This window comes from Brachycentrus maculatus, unplaced genomic scaffold (assembly GCF_059751285.1).
Source record: "Brachycentrus maculatus isolate JH-2025_06_01 unplaced genomic scaffold, ASM5975128v1 h1tg000117l, whole genome shotgun sequence".
In the NCBI taxonomy this organism is placed as follows: domain Eukaryota; kingdom Metazoa; phylum Arthropoda; class Insecta; order Trichoptera; family Brachycentridae; genus Brachycentrus; species Brachycentrus maculatus.
In genome coordinates, this window is record NW_028280870.1 from 316672 (window position 1) to 341732 (window position 25061).

Consider the following 25061-nt stretch of genomic DNA (forward strand, 5'->3'; position numbering starts at 1 on the left):
GATTTTCATCTTCTCCAAGCAGATATATCAAATATATGTGAATGGGGAAGACGAAACAAACTAATGTTTAATGTTTCTAAGTGTTCGATCACGTCTTTCACTAGGGCCCAAAAAACATTATTTTATCGCTACAAAATGAACGACCAAAATCTGATGCGAGCATCGAATGTTAGAGATCTGGGCGTTAGATTTGTGAGCACCCTGACATTTCACGATCATATGGAGGCAGTCAGTGGTAATGCATTGAAAATGCTAGGATTTGTTCTGCGTACTGCCAGGGTTTTCGAAAATACCCGCGTGCTGAGAACTCTTTATAACTCCTTGGTGCGAAGTAGACTCGAGAGTGGCTCGATGATTTGGGGGCCACACGAGCTTAAGTACTCTCTTATGGTAGAGAAAGTCCAAAAGAAGTTTTTGAGGTATCTCTACATGAGAGAGTACGGCTATTATCCATGGCTCTACCCGACCCAGTTTCTCCAGGGTATGCTTGGCTACAATAGTTTAGAGACTAGAAGGAATGTGTATTTGATTACGCATTTTTATCCATTGTTGCGCGGTATAATCGATAATCCTGAAATTATCCAGAGCATTGGTCTGTATGTTCCCGATAGTTACCTAAGACAGCGTCGGCATAGATTGTTTCACATTCCTATACACAGGACCAACCTGCCGATGGTTATGCCTGTAGGAAGAGCTACCGCTATGTTGAACAATATCACATTGGATATTGATCTGTTCCATGTGTCCGAAGGAGTTTTCCGAAGCGAGATTCTTCTACACATTTAACAAGAGTCTTCTTGCGTAATTTTTTATTTGTTTTTTTAATGTATACGCCTTAAATGTTTGTTTGTAATGTATATATTAATTATTGAATAAAATAAATTGAATTGAATTGAATTGAATTGAATCCTGTTTTAGAAACGCCGTTTTTCGGTAAAACAATGTCAAGAGATAGGTTTAACCAAATATGGCGCGCTTGGCATTTCAATAACAATGAAGATATTACTGACCCAGCTGATCGTCTGGAAAAAGTAAGACCTATAATCAATCACTTCGTTGAAAAGTTCAAAAATATCTACAAGCCGAAACAGCAAGTCTCATTGGATGAAGGCATAATACCATGGAGAGGAAGACTATTCTTCAGGGTGTACAATGCTGGAAAAATCATAAAGTACGGGATTCTCGTGAGAATATTATCCGAGAGTGATACAGGATATATCTGTAATTTTGAAATTTACGCTGCGCAAGGACTACGATTGATTGAAACAATCCAAACTGTAGTTTCGCCATATACTGATGTCTGGCACCATTTGTATATGGATAACTATTATAATAGTGTTGACAATACTGTTCCGCTTTTACAAAAGAAAATAAGGGTTTGCGGAACCATTACAAAAAATAGAGGCTTACCTGAATGCCTAAAAAAAAACGGATTTACAGAGAGGAGATACAATATTCCGTCGGAAAAATGATATACTGTTACAAGTTTGGAAATCCAAGAAAGAGGTATCTCTCATATCTTCTATCCATTCCGCAGAAATGAAGGAGAGCCATAACGTCGACCGAATGACGCGACAAAAGATTATCAAGCCAAATGCCCTTATTGATTACAATAAGGCGTCAATCGTGCCGATCAATATTTATCGTATTACAATATTTTGAGAAAAACCACGAAATGGACAAAACGTGTGGCAACGTATATGATAAATTGTGCCTTATTCAATTCTTTTGTTGTATACAACTCCATTACAACTAAAAAGATTAAATATAAAAGATTTTTATATGACATTGCCTTGGAATGGACTTCCGATTCGATTCATGAAGAAGTTATTTCTGAAGATCCAGGGCCATCGACATCTTGGTGGAAAAGGGCTCCTTCTCGTGACCCTCCTGGAAGGCTTTCCATGGACATGCGCAAACATGTGATAGCCAAAATTGAAAGCAAGGGAAAGAAGAAATTTGTTCAAAGGCAATGTCGTGTCTGTTCAGCGCGCAAGGTGCGTAGTGAAACATGCTTCATATGCAAATTTTGTGAAGTTCCCCTACACAGGGGCAAATGTTTTGAAAGATATCACACCCTAAAACATTACTAATTTTTATTTTACATTTAGAAATAATCTTTGTGTATAATTTGTAAAATAAAGGATGTTATGTAAAAAAAAAATTATTTTTTTCAAAACTTTCCTGCTTTATGTGAAATTCTGCACTAGTTTAACGATGAAGAATACATTTCTAAATATAATAAAATAAAATGAAACAAAATAAATAAGTTGCAAAAATAAGTATTGAAATCAAACAAATATTTTTGAAGTTATCGCAATTTTTCTAGAGGTCTACGTTAGCGCAAAATTACGCGAAAAATCACCCGTTACCAGCACTAGTACGCGGCCGAAAACTGCCCGATCACCTTGAAGTAACGAGTAGTCATCACATATGTCAAACAATAAAAAAAACTCATTAAATATCAAGAATAATTCATTATATGTCAATTTTAGTTTTTTTTTGTTTTATATATATTGTTGTAATTACGAAAGACAAAGAGCCTGATGTGTGGCATTTTTAGTCTGGCCGAAAATTCAGTTGCGATAAAGATAAAAGTATTTTTTTTTTCATAATAAATATTGTTTAACAAATTGCAACGAATATACCTGAAGCTTGAAGTCACGGGCAGCTCAGGTATCGGGCCATTGTCTGGAAGGACCCACGGGGTCGAGCCAGACGGATGGAAATTTCCATGCCAGGGGTCGACCTGGCAACTATCTTCCCCTTCCTCTAGACGTTTTTATGGCCCTCAGCCCAGAGATGATCCTCGGGCCCGATTGCAAAAAAGTCGGCGTCCGGAGCCCTTGGTGGCGTGTTGCCTCGCGAGCTCCCCGGTTTTAAACCGGGGAGGCTAAGTTTAAATAAAAAAAGTCGGCATCCGGAGCCCTTGGTGGCGTGTTGCCTCGCGAGCTCCCCGGTTTTAAACCGGGGAGGCTAAGTTTAAATAAGAAAGTCGGCGTCCTTAGCCCTTTGCGGCTGGACGTGTTGCCTCGTGAGCTCCCCGGTTTTAAGCCGGGGAGGTTAAGTTCAAATAAATCTAAATTGTTTAGAGTTTGTCATTTAGAATTTCAAGTGAATGTTGTGAAGTGACAACGGGGCGGTGCATCATTGTGGCTGATTGCCGGCCTCTTGCGGACCGTCAGGAGGACGCTCCGCAGAGCATCACGTAGGTGACCTGGGGCGAGTCATCCGGTATTTCCTCTTCGATACGCGGATTACGCCCAGCGCCTCGACGTGATCGCCGCTCTTCTCTCTCCCGCCGGCCGCCTCATCAGCACAAGGGATGTCACACCGCCCCCGTGTTGGGCCACTTTCGCGGCCTCGCACACGGCCCCTTGCGCCCCCCTTCCGCGGGCCTGTCTCCAGGAAACTTTGGCCGCGTCGTCCCGCGACGCCGCCCCGCGAATAGTGCCGTCGAAGTAATATTAAGTGGTGTAGAGATAAGGTAATTTTTAAGCTTTAATTAAGTTAGTTATAAGTATGTTTAGTGTAGGTTAAGTTATATATAAAAGACAGTTATCGAGTGTCTAGTTTTAAGGTTATACTGGTGGGTTTTTTTTGTGTTTCAATAATAAATCAATGAAAAATGAAGTGTTAGAGTTTCAATTAATCCTGGCTTACTTGACCCCTGCCTCCAGCGTCTCTTTTTTCTCCGTTTTCCTTTATAAAAATCTCACTGCTGCTGAGGGGGGTGTGTCAAGCCTACATACTAAACATTGCCTAAAACCTATGGAAATTACCTAACTATTGAAAAGGGTAAACAATACCATTAACATTCCAATGCATACGCAATCAGAGGTCAGATAACATTTTGGGCAGTATAAAAGGGAGACGACTCAAGCAACAGCATGATCAGTCAGTCATCAAGAGAACCAACAAGACCGTGTTCGACAGTTACGTCACCGGACCATCATTCCGTGCAGTATAGTACAGCTAATGTTCATACATAGTTTGTAGAGTTCTATTTTAAATTGTAACGTTGTAAATAAAGTTGTGTGAAGTAAAAAAGACCTTTTTTTAAAAAGCCAACTTAGTACGACGTCGCAACAATAAAATTGGTGTCAGAAGTGGGATTCCAAAATCCAACATTACAAAATTTTGATCAATTGGAATTGGAGGGGATTCCAAAAGATCATCAGAAATCGGTGAAAGTGTTTTCAAGATTTCGTTTGGGAGTTGGCCGCAGATCAAGTGCTGAACAGCCCGTGTCTGAGAAAGGTTATGAACAACGAGGAGACTTCAAGCTCATCGGTGGATCTTAATCCTTTAAGGAAGCCGAGGACTCATCCCGAAGGAACGATGCAGCTCTGGACATTGTACTACTTAATACTGTAAGTGAATGATTATCTAATTTACTATTGCCAAAATTTTTATTTTAATTTAAATTCTTTATTAAAATAGTTGATTCCATTAATTAATTAAACATGGCAGTTAAGGATAGTAAGTTTGACGTAACTGACGATGATGACAGGTCATTAGGCAAGAATACTCGAAAGAAGGTACTCGCAAAAGAAGAATTCACCCTGGAAACTTTTTTCAAATTTATAAAACCTTACGACGGAGATAGGCAAACACTCAGTTCATTCATACACTGTTGTGAAACTGCGCTTAAAAAGGCAGGAACATCACAAATTCCTCATTTAATAGACTACATTAGAGTTGACCTACAAGGAACAGCGGCAGTCGTTACCTCAAATTATATCATAGAGGATTGGGAACAACTTAAGGAAGCTCTTAGAAGACAATTCGGAGAAAAGAAATTATGCGGACACCTATTGTTAGAACTCAATACATTAAAACAAGGTAGAAACGAAAGAATGTGCAACTTCATCAATAGGGTAGACAGTATAGCTAGGCAATTGTACGCTAATTTACAGAATCAGGAATGCGGAATCGAAGAATTAAGAGGACAAATGAAATTAATGGAGGAACAAATAGTGTTTTGTAAAGGTTACCTCTTAACGGATAACAGCGAATCAAGTGCATTATCATAGCGTCCTTCATATAGGAATGCGGGAACGAGTCAGTGTTTAAAATTCTTAGAAACTCTAAACACATGTGTTAAGTGCAAGTGACCATTTCATCCCTTACCCGTCTCGGTGATAAATATGTCACCAGTGAAACAAAAAAAAAAAAAAAAAAACAATGATACGCAATTGACAATAAGAACCCTAGAACACCATACGCCGTACGTAAGACCATTCTTATGAAATAAAACGGCAATTTTAAATATCTCCATTCGCACGCCAGCTATAGCAAACGAGAAAGTAAAAAAAAAAAAAAAAAGTAAAAAAAAAAAGCAAAAATTTAAAAAACAAACTATCGGGTTACGGAAGGGCGGCAAAAGACGATAAAAGGAAGACCCGTTTTAACTGCGTTAATCTGGAAAGTGGAACTTGGCCATACTAAACGACGTGGAGCTCAACACGATGCTATCCAGCATGACCATCGCTCAGGGAGGCATCCGGTCCAACATCTTGGCTCTCCTCTAACCCAAGACGATCGTGAGGAAGGCGTAACAATTTGTCGCCGGATCTCTCTCCCGCTCCAGACGCAGCCTTGTAAAAACAATATTTTGTATTTTAGTGAACTTTAGTGAGCCCATAAACGTTTTATTTTTATTTTTAAGTTTAAGTTTTTTTATTTTTAAAGTAAGTGTAAGGTTTAAGAGTAAGTGTGATGTATTTTGTAGTCTGTACTAGTTTAACTAAAATATGTATGTAGTATAGAACAGTGAGTAGCGGGAAGATGCCTTCCAATGGCCGCGCTGAGACTCGCAATCCAGTCAGCCGCTCTTCCCGCGTGGGCGCAAAGAAGAGAACAACGCTAGAGTGTAGAATTGCGACATGGAATATCAGAGGACGTATGGATGGAAAAATGAATGAACTGTGTGATGTGAGGAAGAGTAAGTGCTTAGATTTACTATGTGTGACTGAAAGCTGGAAGAAAGGAAATGGATCGATGGAGCACGACAGCTCGCTGGTCCTCTGGTCTGGACTCCCCGAGTCAGATAGAGCGTGTCAGGGCGTCGCCGCGTTTCTGTCACCCAGGATGGTAGAATGTATGAAAGGATATGTGTTTATAAACGCGAGACTCATGTTTATCAGATTCAAAGTCGGATTGACAAGACTACTTGTGCTGATAGGTTATGCTCCCGGCAACTCCGACACCGAATCTGAGAAGGATGAGTTCTGGTTGAATGTAATGAATGTGATGAATGGAAAAATGAATAATGAAAAGGTAATTCTGGCTGGTGATTTGAATGGGTGGGTTGGAACAAGAAGAGAAGGGTTTGAACTATCGCTTGGTATGTATGGGGATGCAAGAGTAAACGATAGTGGGAAGAGGTTGTTAGAGGTATGCCTGGAATGGAATCTCTTTGTGTCAAATACTTTTTTTGCACACAAGGGAATCCATCAATATACTTGGGAGAGACGAAATGAAAGGTCCATTATCGATTATGTCGTCATTGACTCTAGATTGAAATCCGCCACAGTAGAAACAAGGGTGTTTAGGGGGGCCGAAATGAAAACAGATCACTTTTTGGCGGTTTCAAGAGTGATTCTGTTTCAAGGATGGAGGGCCAAAACAAACAAGGTGGCGGCTCCCTCTAGAGTCAAAGTAGAAAAACTGCAGAATGACGACATAAAGGGTAAATTTGTAAAAGACGTATGCAGTAGGTTGATCGCGGAGGATAGAAAGAATCTAAGTATAAATGACATGTGGTAACATTTAAAAGAAAGTGTGTGCGAATCTGCAAAGGTAGTGTGTGGTATAGCGGTGCAAGGAAGGAAAAAAGGCGATGCGTGGTGGGATGACAATGTTAAAAAATTAGTGAAAGAGAAGAAGAATGCGTGGTTAGATTGTATAGCAGTAAAAAATAAAAACTCCACTGAGTATGAATCGGTTAAAGAAGTGTACAAGGAATGTAAAATGAAAGTTAAGCATGGGGTGAGTGAACGAAAACGTATGTTGAAAAAGGAAGAAGGAGTAAAAATGACAAAAAATCTTCTGAATCTTCAAATACTGCAAATTCAATGGACACACCCTTGACGAATGTCAAAAAAAAACAATTCTATGACAAACTACGTCTCGAGAACTGCAAATCCGATGGGTACGGATATGGTAAACCCATCAATCTAATCAAACCAATCAATCCAAAGTAGCACCCGTGGAAAGCCAACCACTAATGGAACGACAGGTATTTGAGCGTGAAATTCGAAGAAAATGTGTGACATTTCCGGTAAGTATTGAATTCCTTTTATCACTCCAAGATCCCTTAGTTAATTTTAATTTAATAAAATTTCTAAATTTAAATGAAAGACTAATTATAGAAAAACCGGACCTTGTTTATTTTAATGTGTTTAATGTACAGTTGTGTTTGATATATTGTTTTGCTGTGTAAGTTTATATTGTTGCAATTTGGGTATAAATTTATTTTAATATACTGACAAACAGTCCCATTACGTTGACCTGTTGTAGTTATATGTACTTGTACGTACCTTCCTGAATCTGATATATTTTGTCATTTGTCAATTTGTCATTGTCGCATAATTCTGTTTTTTTTTATGGTTCAGGCAGAGATCACTCTCCATATGGGTGGGTGGAATGCCTTATTAAAAAAAAAAAAAAAAAGCCAAACACAATTTAAAAAGGTGAATACTTTAAACGTGTCAGAGTCGATGAATGTCGAAGTCGGTTCATCGAATAAAACTCCAGACTTCTAATTCGGAGAATAGCAACCATTTCTACGATGAATAAAATACATTACATAACTCTCGCTATTCCTTTCAATCATGACACAATCAAGCGGAAATTTCTAATCAATGCTGGAGCAGCAGTATCAATCCTAAAAAAATAATGTTTCGATGAAAATGTTATCATAAACGACAAAGATTTTATCCAATTAAATGGAATTAATTCGCAGTATCCGAGTGAATCTCTAGGTTCATTCATACTAAATCTTAAGATTCAAAAATTTACCATACCTCATAAATTTCACATAGTGGACGGAAATGAAATCGAATTAAATCATGATGGTATACTAGGACATGACTTCCTAGAACGCAACATAACAAAAATCGACTACGAAAATAAATAAAATAATTGTAGGAGACGAATATTTAAAAATAAATACAAATGACGAAAATAAAATCCAACTTAAAGCGCGAACGGAAATGATAATAAAGGTTAATATAACAAATCCAGAAATAAAAGAGGGTATAATAAAGATTAAACCACCATATCGTCGCCTCAGAACTGAAGTGGGATTTCTAAAAAGAAACGATGTGCGGGTTACCTGCTTATAAAATTCGTTATTTTTTTTAGTGTTGAGTGCTGTTCTGGGATATTTGGTCTTGTTAAAAAAATATTTGTAAGAGAAATATCCCACTTTAGCATTGCATAAAATATCACACCGTGTTAAGTGTTAAACTGGGATAACATACATATCCCACTCAGTGCTATAGCACTCAAACGATTGATGAAATATTTTCTGACGCCAGTGTAAAAGTGAGATATCTTGCCTATCACTCAGATATCTCAGTTCAGCCATTTCTGTGCATTAAAATATGTAAGGTGCCGATATCTCATTTCACGCGTCGTCATCTGTCATTGCTCAGTCACATTGCGGCGTGTTATATATGCGAAATTATTAAAATATGCGAATAGATGTGAAAAAATTAAAATTCCAAAATAATTATTCCAAATATCGATTATCAATGTCTATGGTCAGTCTGCCCGAACTCTATACGTCGTTGGAGATAGTTGCACAAGGCCGAGGGTCAAATGCATTTAGCAGACACACCTCTATAGGACAGGCCCAACTTTCCAAACTAAAGACACACGATAGGAAGATAACAACAAATCTTAATGATATACTGAAGGAAATAGAACATTTCTACGGGTTATTGTATTCATCTACGATGCCAGGTCCTATTGACAGAGCTGCGGACGACAAGAGGGCTACTCTCACAAAGCACTGGTCTGAAGACATCCCAGATATAAGTATATTCGAAATTAAATCGGCCCTAAAACAACTTAAGAACAACAAAGCCCCTGGAGAAGACGGAATTACATCTGAGCTTCTGAAAGTAGGAGGAACCCCTCGGACTTTTACTATCGGCACGCGACATAAAATGCATCAGTTTTCACGTCATTACATCAGTCAAATACAAACCGCGTTAATAAAAGTTTTAATATCCCTATTTTACAGACAAAAACATTGGTACGGCTTGAAAGACTTCAAGTCAAATCAAATAAAGAAAAAAAAAACAACAACAAACTGACAATGTCGATTTGCCGTTGTACATTGTGTTGTTTTTCTTGGATTTTCTGTAACCTAATCTACTGAGTTTGCATTTGTTAACTAATACACGAAACAAATTTGTATATCGTGTATTGTGCAGAGTGTTTACTTAATTAGTGTTTAGTGACACAATAATTTATATTTGATATGCCTCCTATAAGACGAAGCAATTTAGGTAGAAGAACACGAAATACTACAAACCAAGCTAATTACCGATCTAATCGTACTGCACAAGAACGTGAGGACCGAAATGAACGTGAAAGAATTCGGATGTCACAAACGCGTGAAGCGCGAGCGCGACATTCAACAAATAATCGCGCAAGTTTGAATCGAGCCGCTTTCAGTTACGATGTGTCACTTGACTACAGTAACTACCAATGTGTTGTTATTGGTTCTATGAACTCGGTTTGCTCATATTGTGAGGCATTGAAATACAAAAACGAAGCCAACGGATTGTGTTGCGCAAATGGTAAAGTGAAATTGATACCATTGGATCCACCACCATTGTACTCATTGGTTTCAGGAATAGGAACAGATTCCATACACTTTTTGACAAATATCCAACAATATAATAATTGCTTTCAAATGACTTCATTTGGGGCAACAAATGTAGTTCGGAAAAAAATTTTATGCCAACTTTCAAGGTATGTATTATAGCAGTTACTCATAATTATTTTAGCGAACAAAATTTCTGTCACCTAAGTTAAGATGTGTCACTAATCTTCAATTGCTTAGTAATTAAGAAATCTATCACTTAGTCACCATATTATTTGGTGATTCAGTTTCAGTGACACTTTTAATTTTTAAGAACTAATATTATTTAAGTTTGATCACTGACAATCCATAAATTTATACCCCACATTGCTTATTTATTTTATTTTATAGTGTTTGGTTTTAATTTACAGATACAAGGGCAAATATCTCACAGAGCAGGTTCACTGTTACCAGTGTCAGATAGCAACTACAAATTCCTGCAAATTTATTTTATGGGCAATTCACCACAAGAAATTGATCTGCGTTGTGCACATAACAATTTAGTAAAGAGGTCTATTGTAGAACAATTACAAACTTTATTTCATGAACACACAATCAATTGATTATATTGTTTAAAACTGCACTGGATCTGATGCCATCTGATAATCACGAAATTGTAATCAGAGCTGATAAAACACCTGCAGGTCAACATGCAAGACGTTTTAAATAGAGAATTTAGAGAAATGAGAAATGCATGCACAAACATTAAGTTATAGTTAAAATATGGTAATATGGCTATTCTGAAATGATAACAGGTCCCATGAATGTTTTGTTTTAACCAATCAATATAAAATAGCCTGTATATAAATATATATATTTTTTCATATATATATATATATATATATATATATATATATATATATATATATATATATATATATATATATATATATATATATATATATATATATATATATATATATATATATATATATATATATATACACCGCAGGACAAAAAAATTTACGAGTTTACTTGCTACCGCACGCCTTGACTTTACTGAACTCTTTTTCTAAGAAATCCTTTATCGATACCTCTTTCTTTTGTTCAATAAATTAAAGACACTTTGTGTCACCTTTCTACAATATTTACATTTTAAAATGTCTCAACAATTTTGTTTTACCCGCGTTTGAGGGAACATAACACAACAATCATGGAAAGTGCAAAGCAAATGTCGATAGCGATAAAATCCAAAATAATCACACTGTCGCAACAAAACATATCTAATTGTAAAATATCTCGTCGAGTTGGGTATTCAGAAGGTGCAGTGAGGTTTTTATTTAAAAAATTCCAACAAACTGAATCCATAGAACGGAAAAAAGGAAGCGGATGGGGGCGCGCGACATCTGCCCGAGATGATCGCTTAATAAAAAAAATTGTTATGCGCGATCGATTTTTAACGGCACTTAAAATACACGCAGAGGTGCAGTCTACTAGCTAATCAACATTTTTAGTAAAAACAATGTTCAGGCGGCAGATGGAGCATGGTTTCCAAGCATGAAGTCCCGCAAAGAAACCATTACTGACGAACAAAATGCAGAAGGCTAGACTGGATTGGGCGAAGGAGCACCAGAATTGGACCTTGGAGGATTGGCAAAATGTTATTTTCTCCGATGAATTAAAATTCAACCTTTTTGGTCCAGACGGCATAAAGATAGTTCGACGAAAACTTGGGGAAAAATACCATCCATCGTGCGTCCCTCGAACCGTTAAACATTCACCCTACGTCATGATTTGGGGGTGCATGACAGCGTACGGTTTGGGACCTCTAAATTTTATACAGGGTACGATGAATGCCATCCAGTACAAAAAAGTGCTGAAAAACCATCTTATTCCAACAATCGAGGACATTACGCAGTATACCGCGGACCCGATTTTTCAGGACGATTTGGCGCCGTGCCATAGAGCCCGCACTGTGAGTACAAATATTTATTTTTTAATGCACTTTGTAGACCACTTGATAAATAATTTATTGTTTTTCTTACAGATCATTGAATACAAGGATAAAATTGGCTTAAAATCGTTGACGTGGCCCGGGAACAGTCCTGATTTGAACCCGATAGAAAATTTATGGGCGATTATGAAAAAAAAAGTTGTGAAAAAAAAATAAAAAAACATTGAGGAATTTAAAAAAAACTTGATTCAAGTTTAGGAAGAAGAAATAACATCAGAAATTTAAGATTCGCTTTACGCTTCGTTAAATAATAGAATTTTACATGTTATAAAAAATAAAGGTGAATTCACTAAGTATTAAATATTTTTAAATGTTATAAATATCGCTCACTCCTTTCAAGAACGTCATAAATCAAAAAACTTGATTTTTCAGGAGAACCTTTTTAAAGTTTAAAAATATAATACAATGTATTAAAAATAAATATCAAGCCACTTATTAAACTTTTTACTGTGCAACAGATCTTTTTGGGTAAAACCTGAAGGTTTTTCCTCCATTTGAAAAATATTAAATTTATTTAAAAAAATAAATAAACATTACCTTTTCTTCAAAATGCAAAAACAACACTTTTTGCCCCGTAGCGGGTAAATATTAAGTTAAAAATATGCCTCTTTTGCTGGGATGTAGTATATTTTCTGGACATTCCGAAAACGTGCATAACTGAAAATTGACGATTTTTGATTTATGACGTTCTTGAAAGGAGTGAGCGATATGTTTAAATGTAAAATACCTTAATTTAAAATAAAGCGATTAGAACCTTCTTCTTAAATATGAATAAAAAAAATTACATGTCTTTTATTACTCCATCACAAACACTCGACCATAAATGAACCGTTATGGGTCTCTAAGGTTCGGATAATCTGATACCTGGTATATAATGGCAATTTCTAAGTACAATTCATGAGTAAGATCTTTCATTTTAACCTTGAAGTAACGAGTAGTCATCACATATGTTAAACAATACAAAAAAAACTAATTAAATATCAAGAATAATTCATTATGTGTCAATTTTAGTTTTTTTGAGGACTCGTAAATTTTTTTGTCCAGGGGTGTATATATATATATATATATATATATATATATATATATATATATATATATATATATATATATATATATATATATATATATATATATATATATATATATATATATATATATATATATATATATATATATATATATATATATATATATATATATATATATATATATATATATATATATATATATATATATATATATATATATATATATATATATATATATATATATATATATATATATATATATATATATATATATATATATATATATATATATATATATATATATATATATATATATATATATATATATATATATATATATATATATATATATATATATATATATATATATATATATATATATATATATATATATATATATATATATATATATATATATATATATATATATATATATATATATATATATATATATATATATATATATATATATATATATATATATATATATATATATATATATATATATATATATATATATATATATTGTTGTGATTACAAAATACAAAGAGCCTCCATACCAAAACATTTCATAAAAATGATGGAAATTACCTAACTATTGAAAAAGGGTAAACAAGGCCATTAACATTCCAATGCATACGTAATCAGAGGTCAGATAACATTTTGGGCAGTATAAAAGAGAGATGAATCAAGCAGCAGCATGATCAGTCATCAAGAGAACCAACGACATCGCGTTCGACAGTTACTTCATCAGATCGTCACTCCGTGCAGTATAGTACAGCTAGTGTTCAATTATAGTTTGTAAAAGTTCTATTTTAAATTGTAACGTTGTAAATAAAGTTGTGTGAAATAAAAAGACCTTTTTTAAAAAGCCAACTTAACACGACGTCGCAACAATCAAATTGGTGTCAGAAGTGGGATTCCGAAGTTGATCATTACGAAAATTTTGGTCAATTAGGAATTTGAGGGGATTCCAGAAGAAAATCATCAGAAATCAGTGAGTGTTTTCAAGATTTCGTTTGGGAGTTGGCCGCAGATCAAGTGCTGAACAGCCCGTGTCTGAGAAAGGTTGTAGAAATTCTCAAGGTGATTTGAAGGCGAACAATGAGGAGACTTCGAGCAGCGGAATTCAAGCTCATCGGTGGATCTTAATCCTTTAAGGAAGCCAAGGACTCATCCCGTAGGAACATGCAGCTCTGGACATTGTACTACTTAATACTGTAAGTGAATGATTATCTAATTTACTATTGCCAAAATTTTGATTTTAATTTAAATTCTTTATTAAAATAGTTGATTCCATTAATTAATTAAACATGGCAGTTAAGGATAGTAAGTTTGACCTAACTGACGATGATGACAGGTCATCAGGCAAGAATACTCGAATGAAGGTACTCGCAAAAGAAGAATTCACCCTGGAAACTTTGTTCAAATTTATAAAGCCTTATGACGGAGATAGGCAAACACTCAGTTCATTCATACACTGTTGTGAAACTGCGCTTAAAAAGGCAGAAACATCACAAATTCCTCATTTAATAGACTACATTAGAGTCAACCTACAAGGAACAGCGGCAGTCGTTACCTCAAATTATATCATAGAGGATTGGGAACAACTCAAGGAAGCTCTTAGAAGGCAATTTGAAGAAAAGAAGTTATGCGGACACTTACTGTTAGAACTCAACACATTAAAGCAAGGTAGAAACGAAAGAATGTGTAATTTTATCAATAGAGTAGACAGTATAGCTAGACAATTATACGCAAATCTACAAAATCAGGAATGCGGTAACGAAGAGCTAAGAGGACAAATGAAACTTATGGAGGAACAAATAGTGCATGCTTTTATAAACGGAGTACACGAAGATATAGGCAAGATGCTAATGAGCAGAAATATGAAAGATTTACAGGAGTGCTATGTGTTAGCAGCAGAAGAAGAGAATAGGCAAAATTTCAATAGAATGCGTGATTTGAGAATTAGTGATCATAAGCCACAAACAAATTATCGACCTCAAACGCGTCAAAACCCATTCTACAATGATAATTTCAAGATGGGAAATCGGTCCCACAAAATAAACTTTGTCAAAGCAAAATTCTGCAAATGTTGCAAAATCAAGGGACACACCCTTAATGAATGTCAAAAGAAACAGTTTTACGATAAACTACATCAAGAAAACCGCAAATCCGATGGGTACGGATATGGTAAACTCCATCAATATAATCAAAATAATCAATCTAAAGTAACACCCGTGGAAAGCCAACCACAGTCGAAAAGGGTAAATACTTTAAACGTGTCAGAGTCGATGAATGTCGAAGTCGGTTCATCGAATTAAACTCCAGACTTCTAATTCCGAGGATAGCAACTATTTCCACAATGAACAAGATTCATTACATAACTCTCGCTATTCCTTTCAATCACGACACAATCAAGCGGAAATTTCTAATCGATACTGGAGCAGCAGTATCAATCCTTAAAAAGCAATGTTTCGATGAAAACGTCATTATAAACGACAAAGACATAATCCAATTCAATGGAATTAATTCACAGAATCTGAGTGAATCATTAGGTTCATTCATATTAAATCTCAAGTTTCAAAAATTTACCATACCTCATAAATTTCATATAGTAGACGAAAACAAAATTGAATTAGATCATGATGGTATACTAGGACATGATTTCCTAGAGCGCAATAAAACAAAAATTGATTACGAAAACAAAAAATTAATCGTAGGCGATGAATATTTAAAAATAAATACAAACAACGAAAATTAAATCCAACTCAAAGCACGAACAGAAATGATAATAAAAGTTAATGTAACAAATCCAGAAATAAAAGAAGGTATAATAGATTTCAAACCACCATATGAAGGAGTATATATGGCAAAAGCTATTACTAAGGTAGATGAAAATGGACAAGCTATTTGTACAGATCTAAATACAACGGAAGAAGATCTTTTAATAAGTAATATAAACATGATATTACATCCAATTCCTAGTACTATTCGTTATGTATCAGACAATACGAACGCTATTAACAAAGTAAAAAAACTAAAATCATTAATAAGAACTGAACATCTCAACGACGAGGAAAAAGAATCCTTATTCAATACATGTAATAAATACTATTCAATTTTCCACATTGACAATGTAGAGTTAACCACGACTAATGTAACGGAACATAAAATACAAACAACAGAAAGTCCCCCAATTCATACGAAAACCTACAGGTACCCCGAGGTACACAAGCAGGAAGTGAATAATCAAATAGATAAAATGCTTAAACAGGGAATAATCAGACCATCACATTCACCTTGGTCTAGTCCTATATGGGTAGTGCCTAAAAAATTAGATGCATCAGGAAAAACGAAATGGAGAGTCGTTATAGACTATCGGAAATTAAACAATGTAACCGTAGGATACGCATTTCCATTACCAAACATAACAGACATCTTAGATCAACTAGGACATTGCAAATATTTTACCATATTAGATTTAGCAAGTGGATTTCACCAAATCCCAATGGCAGAAGAAGATATCCCAAAAACAGCATTTTCAACACCTAACGGACATTACCAATTCACTAGAATGCCTTTCGGATTAAAAAACGGACCAGCAACATTTCAAAGATTAATGAATATAGCATTAACAGGATTACAAGGTACTCATTGTTTTGTATACATAGATGATAAAGTGATTTATGCCAAAAATCTAACTGAACACGAGGAAAAACTAGAACAGGTATTCGAGAGACTAAGAGAAAACAGATTAAAATTATAACCAGATAAATGTGACTTTTTAAGACGAGAAGTATCATACTTAGGACATGCTATATCAGATGAAGGAATCAAACCAAATATGGACAAGATAGAAACTATTGTTAATTATCCACAGCCAAAAACACCAAAAGACATAAAAGCTTTCTTAGGAATGGCAGGATACTATAGAAGATTCATAAAAGATTTCAGCAAAATATCTAAACCATTAACTTCATTATTAAAAAAGGATAAAGAATTCGAATGGAAAGACGACCGACAATTAGCTTTTGAAAAATTAAAGGAACATCTAACAACAGCGCCAATATTAATCTATCCAGACTTCACGAAAGAATTCATATTAACTACAGATGCCTCAAACTATGCGATAGGAGCGGTGTTAAGTCAAGGAAAGTTAGGAGAAGATAAACCTATAAGTTATGCATCAAGAACACTCAACAGTGCCGAAAGAAACTATAGCACAATTGAAAAGGAGTTATTAGCAATCATATGGGCAGTAGAATATTATAGATGTTACTTATACGGACGGAAATTTAAAATATTCACGGATCATAAACCTTTGCAATATTTATTTAACTTAAAAAATCAAAACTCAAGACTTATGAGATGGAAATTAAAATTAGACGAATACGATTATGAAATAGTTTATAAACCAGGAAGGATAAATAGAAACGCGGACACATTATCTAGAATAAAAAAGGATACTAAACAAATACTACCAATATTTAATAAAGAAAAAGAAATATTTGAGCAAATCATGAACGAAATGATTGATTTAGACAATGAAGATAAACGAGATGACGTCATAGACCCAGAAGTATTAGAAATACTAGAACAGTTGGAAAAAGAAAAAGAAAATTCGCTAAGACAATTAGTATCTGCAAATTTCATAACAATAGAGAATATTTAAGGGAAGACTGTAAAGATATATTATTACCCGTAACCACAATAAGCAATAATGCTTACAAAAAGCTTAGTAATATAAAAACACTAATTGCAAAAAGAAATAAACGCGGATGGATCGATGGAATAGGTAGTATATTTAAAACCATTTTTTGAACCATGGACGCAAATGATGCTAAATATTACGATCAATCGTTAGAACAAATAAAAACTGAGGAAGATCAATCAATAAAGTTAATCAAAGATCAAATCCACATAACTGAAAGTACAATAAAGAAATTTGAGAAAACAGCGGAAGAATTCCAAGAAAATACTAAGAACATTGAAAAATATGAACAAATGCTCCAAAATGAATTAAATAAAACTGAAGTTCAAATGAACTATGAACTTATTCGAGAAACTTACTTCGAGCAAGTTACTGATCTAACCGAGAATTTTGAAACCATCTCGGAACAATTAAACAATTTATTGAATGCAATCTTATTCGCTAAAAATGGAATTTTACACCCAGTAGTCTTGTCGCCAGAAGATCTTTTACAGGAACTAAGAGTAATTAGGAATTCAATCCCTAAAAATCAAGAGACACCTGTACCACTTAATATAGAAAATATGCATTTATTATTAGAATTATGTAAATTTACAGTTTATTTCTCTAGTGAAAATAATTTAGTTTTTGTAATTAAGTTACCTCTTACTAATCCAGAAGAATTTAATCTTTATAAACTTTATCCATTACCAATACCTAATGGTAATCAACTAGACCTATATTCTCTTATTTTACCTAATTATAAATACTTGGCAATCGTAAATGATGAACATTCATATATTATGTGAAACGACTTAGATAAGGAATGTTAAGTATTAAATAATAATCATTTTATATGTAACTCTAATATAAAACACAACTCAGAATTCGAACCAAATTGTGAATTAACATTATTCATTGATAAAAAGGAAACTATACCTAAAGATTGTACAACAAGATTCATGAAAGGAAAAATTTCTATGTGGCAAAAATTAAATAACAATAGATGGATTGGAACTGTCTCACTCATCTCTCATGCCAGCAAAATATTGCTACACATATTAAAAGCAAGGCTAAAACACTACCTCGACTGGCAAATTTCAATTGAGCAAGCTGGATTCGTCAAAGGCAAGGGTACACGTGAGCAAATCTTGAACATAAGACAAATAATCGAGAAAAGTCGGGAGTTCAAGGTTCCGGTCGTACTTTGCTTTATTGATTATACAAAGGCTTTTGACTGCGTGAATTGGAATTGCCTGTGGAAGGTTTTGGAAGCAATGGGTGTACCGGGACAGTTGATAGTTCTTATTCACAACTTATACGTACAAAATTTGGCATCGGTAAGAGTTGATAATTTCCTCTCAGAGTCATTTCAAGTACAAAAAGGCGCGAGACAAGGGTGTATACTGTCTCCTGATCTCTTCAATATATATGGAGAATATATAATGAGGAAAGTACTAGACGGGTGGGAAGGTGGCGTATCAGTAGGGGGCAAAAAGATCTCCAATATAAGGTTTGCAGACGACACAACGCTAATAGCCAACAATGAGGACGAAATGGCTGAACTCCTCCATAGAGTCGAAATAGAAAGCCAGCATTTAGGACTTCAAATAAACAAAAGTAAAACCAAGGTTCTTGTCATCGACCGATTCGGCACCCTGATAAGGAACAATTCTTTAAGGGATTATGAAGAAGTCGACGACTTTATCTATTTAGGTGCACTCATTTCTAAAGACGGAGGCTGTGAAGCAGAAATCCGGAGAAGAATTGGAATGGCAAAATCAGCAATGTCTAGTCTGGCGAAGATATGGAAAAATCGGTCCATACTGAGGAGAACGAAAACCCGTCTAGTGAAATCTCTTGTATTCTCCATTGCGCTGTATGGAGTGGAAACATGGACACTGAGGAAAAAGGAAAGACATATGCTGGATGTGTTTGAAATGTGGTGCTGGAGGAGGATGCTGCGCATTCCTTGGACTGCAAGACGCACAAACGTCTCCATTCTCCGCGAACTGTCAGTGACAGAAAGACTCTCCACGACTTGCAGGAAAAGGATTCTGTCCTACTTTGGGCATATCGCCAGAAAGAACGAGAAGAGTCTTGAAAAACTGGTAGTAACAGGTACAGTTGAAGGCAAGCGGGCAAGAGGACGGTCTCCAACAAGATGGACAGACCAAATAAAGGAATTAACCGGATCCTCGCTAAACGCTGCCATCAAGTTGGCCCAGGACCGGAAAGAATGGAGAGGACTTGTGCACCAAGTGCCTGACATTCCAGAAGACCACGACGCTCAGCATTGAGCAAGAAGATGAAGAAGAAGATGGATTTTTACTAGCTCAGAAAAAATGAGAACAGACTTTTATTGCGAAAATGAAAAAACATTTAATATTTATATACAATCGACAGGAATGCTTAAATTAAATAAAACATGTAAAGCTCTAACAAATACTATCGAACTATTACCTACCAATGAAATATTTACTCAAATTAAAGTAAGAAATACTAACCTAAATATATCACAAGACAAATGTTGTGATTTGAATAAATATAACTCGAGCCTTAGCAAAATACAGCCTTTGGAAATAAACCACATAAAAATTGATAATTTTGAAGATATAGAAAAACAAATCAATGAATTTCATGAAAAATTACTAGACATAGAAAACCAGCCACATGTAGTAAAACATATTAGTTTGTATCAAATTATATTTTATATTATCCTTGTTATTGTAATAATACTATGTATAATTAAGTTTTCCAAAATTAAATCTTGGATTATAAAGAAAAGAACACAAAGGACACAAAGAAGAAATCAAGATTCGATACAACTATCACCGCAATTAGAACCAATCGGAGAATCCACACTGAATACAGAATTTACTGACGAACAAACGGAAACAGAAGGAGAAGAAACAAGACCAACCCCAAGCGATAGAAAATTAAAATTCAACTCTCATTAAGAAGAAAAATCAAGAAAACTCCAAAATTAAATAAATAAGTTCCTCATACTTAAGGAGGGGGATATGTTGTGATTACAAAATACAAAGAGCCTTCATACCAAAACATTTCCTAAAAATTATGGAAATTACCTAACTATTGAAAAAGGGTAAACAAGGCCATTAACATTCCAATGCATACGTAATCAGAGGTCAGATAACATTTTGGGCAGTATAAAAGAAAGATGAATCAAGCAGCAGCCAACGACATCGCGTTCGACAGTTACTTCATCAGATCGTCACTCCGTGCAGTTTAGTACAGCTAGTGTTCAATTATAGTTTGTAAAAGTTCTATTTTAAATTGTAACGTTGTAAATAAAGTTGTGTGAAATAAAAAGACCTTTTTTAAAAAGCCAACTTAACACGACGTCGCAACAAAATATATATATATATATATATATATATATATATATATATATATATATATATATATATATATATATATATATATATATATAAATAACCAAATCCAAACATATCACCTTGGTAGATAATAAACAAGGGACGCGTGCTATGTGCGCGAAGACACTTTGTGATCAGTGTACGCATGCACTTGATGACGTCCCTATTAAACAGGACACTTGAGTCCCCCTTTTGTCAGGAGGCAGGTTGGACTGAAGCGAGTATTAAATAATAACACGGTATGGACTATTTATATTTATGTTTATTTTTAAACAAAATACGGCAGTCAATACTCATGTGCTTCCAAACAGCTCTGTTAAGTTATGTTACACCCGACTCTCACGAAATACAAAATTAGACTATGTTAAAAACCCTCTTGCTTTAGGGTAGAGAATCATAAAATGCTATACCGATTTATGATGGTCATGGGAACGCATACTAAAGTTGGACAACATACTGCAAGCAAATGACGAGTCCCTCGACTTTCTAAAAGGGACAATAAAAGTGCGAATGAGAAATGGCAGGGCCATTACACCACCCATTTTATGAATTTATACGAAAATTCCAAAATATTAATTATAATAAATATTGTACTGCATGTAATAATTCTAACCATACAACAGAACAATGCAGATACCGAAATAAAAACGTTAGGTTATTTCAACCTACTACAGAACAGAATTTTATTTGTAATTATTGTAAGAAAAAGGGACATAAAATTGAACAATGTTTTAAATTAAAAAATAAAAACTCAAATCATCAGGGTCCAATCTCGGGAAACGGGCAAAGGCTCATTGGTCCGGCCAACCAATAAGCCTCCAACCTTTCGCGACAGGTCAAATTATTTTTATAGATTCCATACCAACTATTGCTCCTCTTGTTAATATTAAAATTAAATAATCAACCTCTTACATTTTTGCTCGATACAGGAGCAGATATTTCTCTTATAAAATACAACGAGCTGTGTAATAGTATTAAAAACGAATTTATCTTACATCGTGATAAAACAATTAGTTTGAAAGGGATCGAAAGGGGCCATTACATCTGACTTAAGAGTCCGCGACACTAACCACGGGACCACAACCCGACACAAGTACTCTACTAGGCTTTGAAGAGTCTGAAAGTGACCGGACTGTTTTAAGGACATTTAGTTGTAAGTTTTCTTTTCTAGTTACGTGATTAGGTAAGTCTTTTTTTTCCTATGTTTGATTAACTAATAAATCAGGTACATGAAACATTCAAGTTTTAATTATCCTTCCTTTCAATCATTTTTATCTTAGATGTAAGATGGGTTCAATTTCTTTCTTTATTCCGGGCATATTAAACTCATTAGATTAGATATGTTATCAGCGCTGATTAATATATTATTAATATATAGGGGTAAACATGGCAAATCCCGAACAACAACGGCAAAGTTGTTTTTTTTCTTTCTTTATTTCCCACCTACTCGGTATCCAAGGCGGTTTTCCGCGTAATAGAGTTCCCAATCGCCGGATTTTCACGCGGCCTCTTGGTCCACGGAGAGAGGATTGTTTCCATCTTCTTCCGCGTGATCGCGGAATTCGAATTCGCCGCCTCCGAGAGAGAATCTCTGACGATTCCGTCATTCGTATAGTCAGTACACTGAGCCGAGCTGCTTGCCGCTCGTTCCGAATGACCGGATCAAGTTAATTCAGTAGCAATTCTGATTATTATGTGTTCTGAATTGATTTCTGGAGTCCATCATGAGAGAAGCGTTCATTTTCTTTCCCGTTATCGCGGTTTCTACTGTCTATTCCTGGGTCAGTGTCCTACTCTATGGTCGCTCTGTCCGTTTCCGCTGATTTGGTATCCGGTCATCCATGGATTTTGGTTGTTCATAAAGCGTCATTTTCCCATCGTGTAACGACGTTCGTTGATTTTATCAGATCAATTCGAACAAATCGTATTCATTCCTGGGCAGTATATCGTAGATAGTGTTATAAACTTTGAAAACATATTTAGATCTTTTAATTTACGTCATTAAAACGTCAAGTTCTTGTGTATAGCGGATAATTATCGTGTTTATTTTGATTGCGAGACGCCGCCGCCATTTTGACAAGTGCACGGTAATTGTTTACAAACACCGTGAAAAGTGTGTGATTCTTATTATTAAGTGTCTCGTCTTCTATAAAAACAAAACTAAAAAAGTGCTCGTATTATCTACTTTCGTTTCAATCCAAACGGCATTGTCGCGCATTTACCGAAAAAACTTTTCATTTAGAATATTTCATAAACAAAACGACGCCATCTTGAAACACGTGTTTGTTGTTTACAAACATCGTGCGAGTCAAGATTTTCAAGGGCGACGGATAGTTAATTAAATTTTTATAGAATTTTATGCTTTGTGCCTAATTTCATATAAATTTTCACATCTGTCCGAAAACACCGATCTTTATAGAAAATGAGTGATGCAGAAAATGTTTCGCCACTATCGCCGGTAGCTGGGCCTTCTCAGCGCAGTGAATCTCGGAAAAGATCCCGCGAATCGTCCGTTTTATCGTCAGATTCAGAGTCTCCCGAACCGCGACTTAAAGTGTTGATGGACCCACGGATAGTCTATCTAGTTCAGCAGATAGTTTAACTGACGCCGTGTTTTGAATTCAAACCGGGGCTAAGGTCGCGGCGCCAGGCGACACTTCTCCCGTAGACTTAGGATCGCAAGAAGACGACGACGGTTTTTTACAGCAGCCTCCTGGACTAGAGGAACACGAGGATCCTCAGGATATCCAAGAAGAGCTGCAGCTGGATTTTCAGGAACCCAGCACAGTAGTCATGGAACCTATCCATCCAACAGCAAATCCCATCACGATTCGAGCCTTAGAAAAGCTGCAACACTTTGGCAGTAAAAACTGGGCAGGCGTGCGATATGCTGATGTCGAGAAGAAATTTCTGGCAGAGCCTTCGTTTGTTGAATTGAAAGTCAACGACGAGCTCAGACGCTGCGATGTCAGCTCCTCTACCCAGGCTTCGCTGGAAAGGTCTTTTGTTGCTCTATCTCATGCCCTCCTCATACAAAAAGAGGAGTTTCAATCAGGGCTCCAAGAACTGGTCAATTGGGCCGCTGATAAGAACATGGTTCTTAACAAAAGAAACGTATTCGATAAGGTAAAAGTTTTGTTTGCTCCTGACTCCGCATACCAGAAGGTTTCCGATGATATTCTTCAGATGGTATGTGGCAGGCGCACAGAGGCGGTACAATTCCGCAGAAAATCCATCCTCGGGGAAGTCAAAGACGAGCATGTCAGAGAGGGACTTTGCAAAATCCCTCCTTGCTCAGAATATCTCTTTGAAAAAGGGAATCTGACGGCCTTCCTCTCTAGGGTAGGTACCTCTGACAAGCTAACGATAAAACCTGCGAAAACCCATCCTTTATCGAGACCCCAGGTTCCTATCAGAAAAAAGCCAGATAGCCAGTTTTTTCGTGAACAGCGAAGGCCTCTCGCTAACAAAAATCACGGTTCTCCCAGAGGAGAAGCTAGCCCCAGCAAATTATCCACCAAGAATAAAGGGGGAGGCAAGTCTACTTCTGGTAGTTCAAAAGGAAAGTTTAGAGGAAGGCACACTCGAAATTGACGCCAGAAGGAATCCATTTCGCGGGAGATGCTTAAAGTTATTCCAGGCAGCATGGGCGACACTGGGAGCACCAACATTTATGCTAAAAATGATAAGGGGGACACGAATACCCTTCGTGTCAAAACCTCCTTTGATAATGCCACACAAGAATACTTTAAATCACTTCAGCACACCCCCTTCTGCCGAGATGGACTCCCAAATAAAGGAACTCACCAAGAGCGGAGTTCTGGAAGCTGCGGATCTCACTCCCAGCTTCTTATCAAAAATGTTCCTAACACCAAAATCGGACGGCTCCTTACGGGTAATCTTCAACTTAAAGTCCCTAATCCTGTTTTTAAACCCTGCTCCATTCAAACTCATAAGCCACTGCAAGGTTCCGGAATTTTTGCAACCAAACGATTGGTTGCCAAAAATAGACCTCTCACAAGCATACTACCATCTCCCGATCGCATCAAATCGATTAAAACTACAGCCGGATAAATGTGATTTCTTAAGGGAAGTGTCATTCATA

The 25061-nt window shown here is 35.7% G+C and overlaps 2 protein-coding genes and 1 pseudogene across 2 annotated transcripts; all 3 read left to right on the plus strand.

Moving 5' to 3' along the window:
* Positions 1-5790: 5790 nt before the first annotated feature.
* Positions 5791-6656, plus strand: LOC148309763 (uncharacterized). The gene is made up of 2 exons (XM_088259507.1): positions 5791-6308; positions 6617-6656. Exons 1-2 carry the CDS (start codon positions 5791-5793, stop codon positions 6654-6656), a joined length of 558 nt encoding a protein of 185 aa, XP_088115633.1.
* A 2216-nt stretch (positions 6657-8872) lies between these two features.
* On the plus strand, positions 8873-10637 carry LOC148309764 (uncharacterized; annotated as a pseudogene).
* A 2912-nt stretch (positions 10638-13549) lies between these two features.
* LOC148309765 (uncharacterized) lies at positions 13550-15200 on the plus strand. Its single transcript, XM_088259401.1, has one exon. It carries the CDS (start codon positions 14179-14181, stop codon positions 15187-15189), a length of 1011 nt encoding a protein of 336 aa, XP_088115527.1. The 5' UTR covers positions 13550-14178; the 3' UTR covers positions 15190-15200.
* The last annotated feature ends 9861 nt before the right edge of the window (positions 15201-25061 follow it).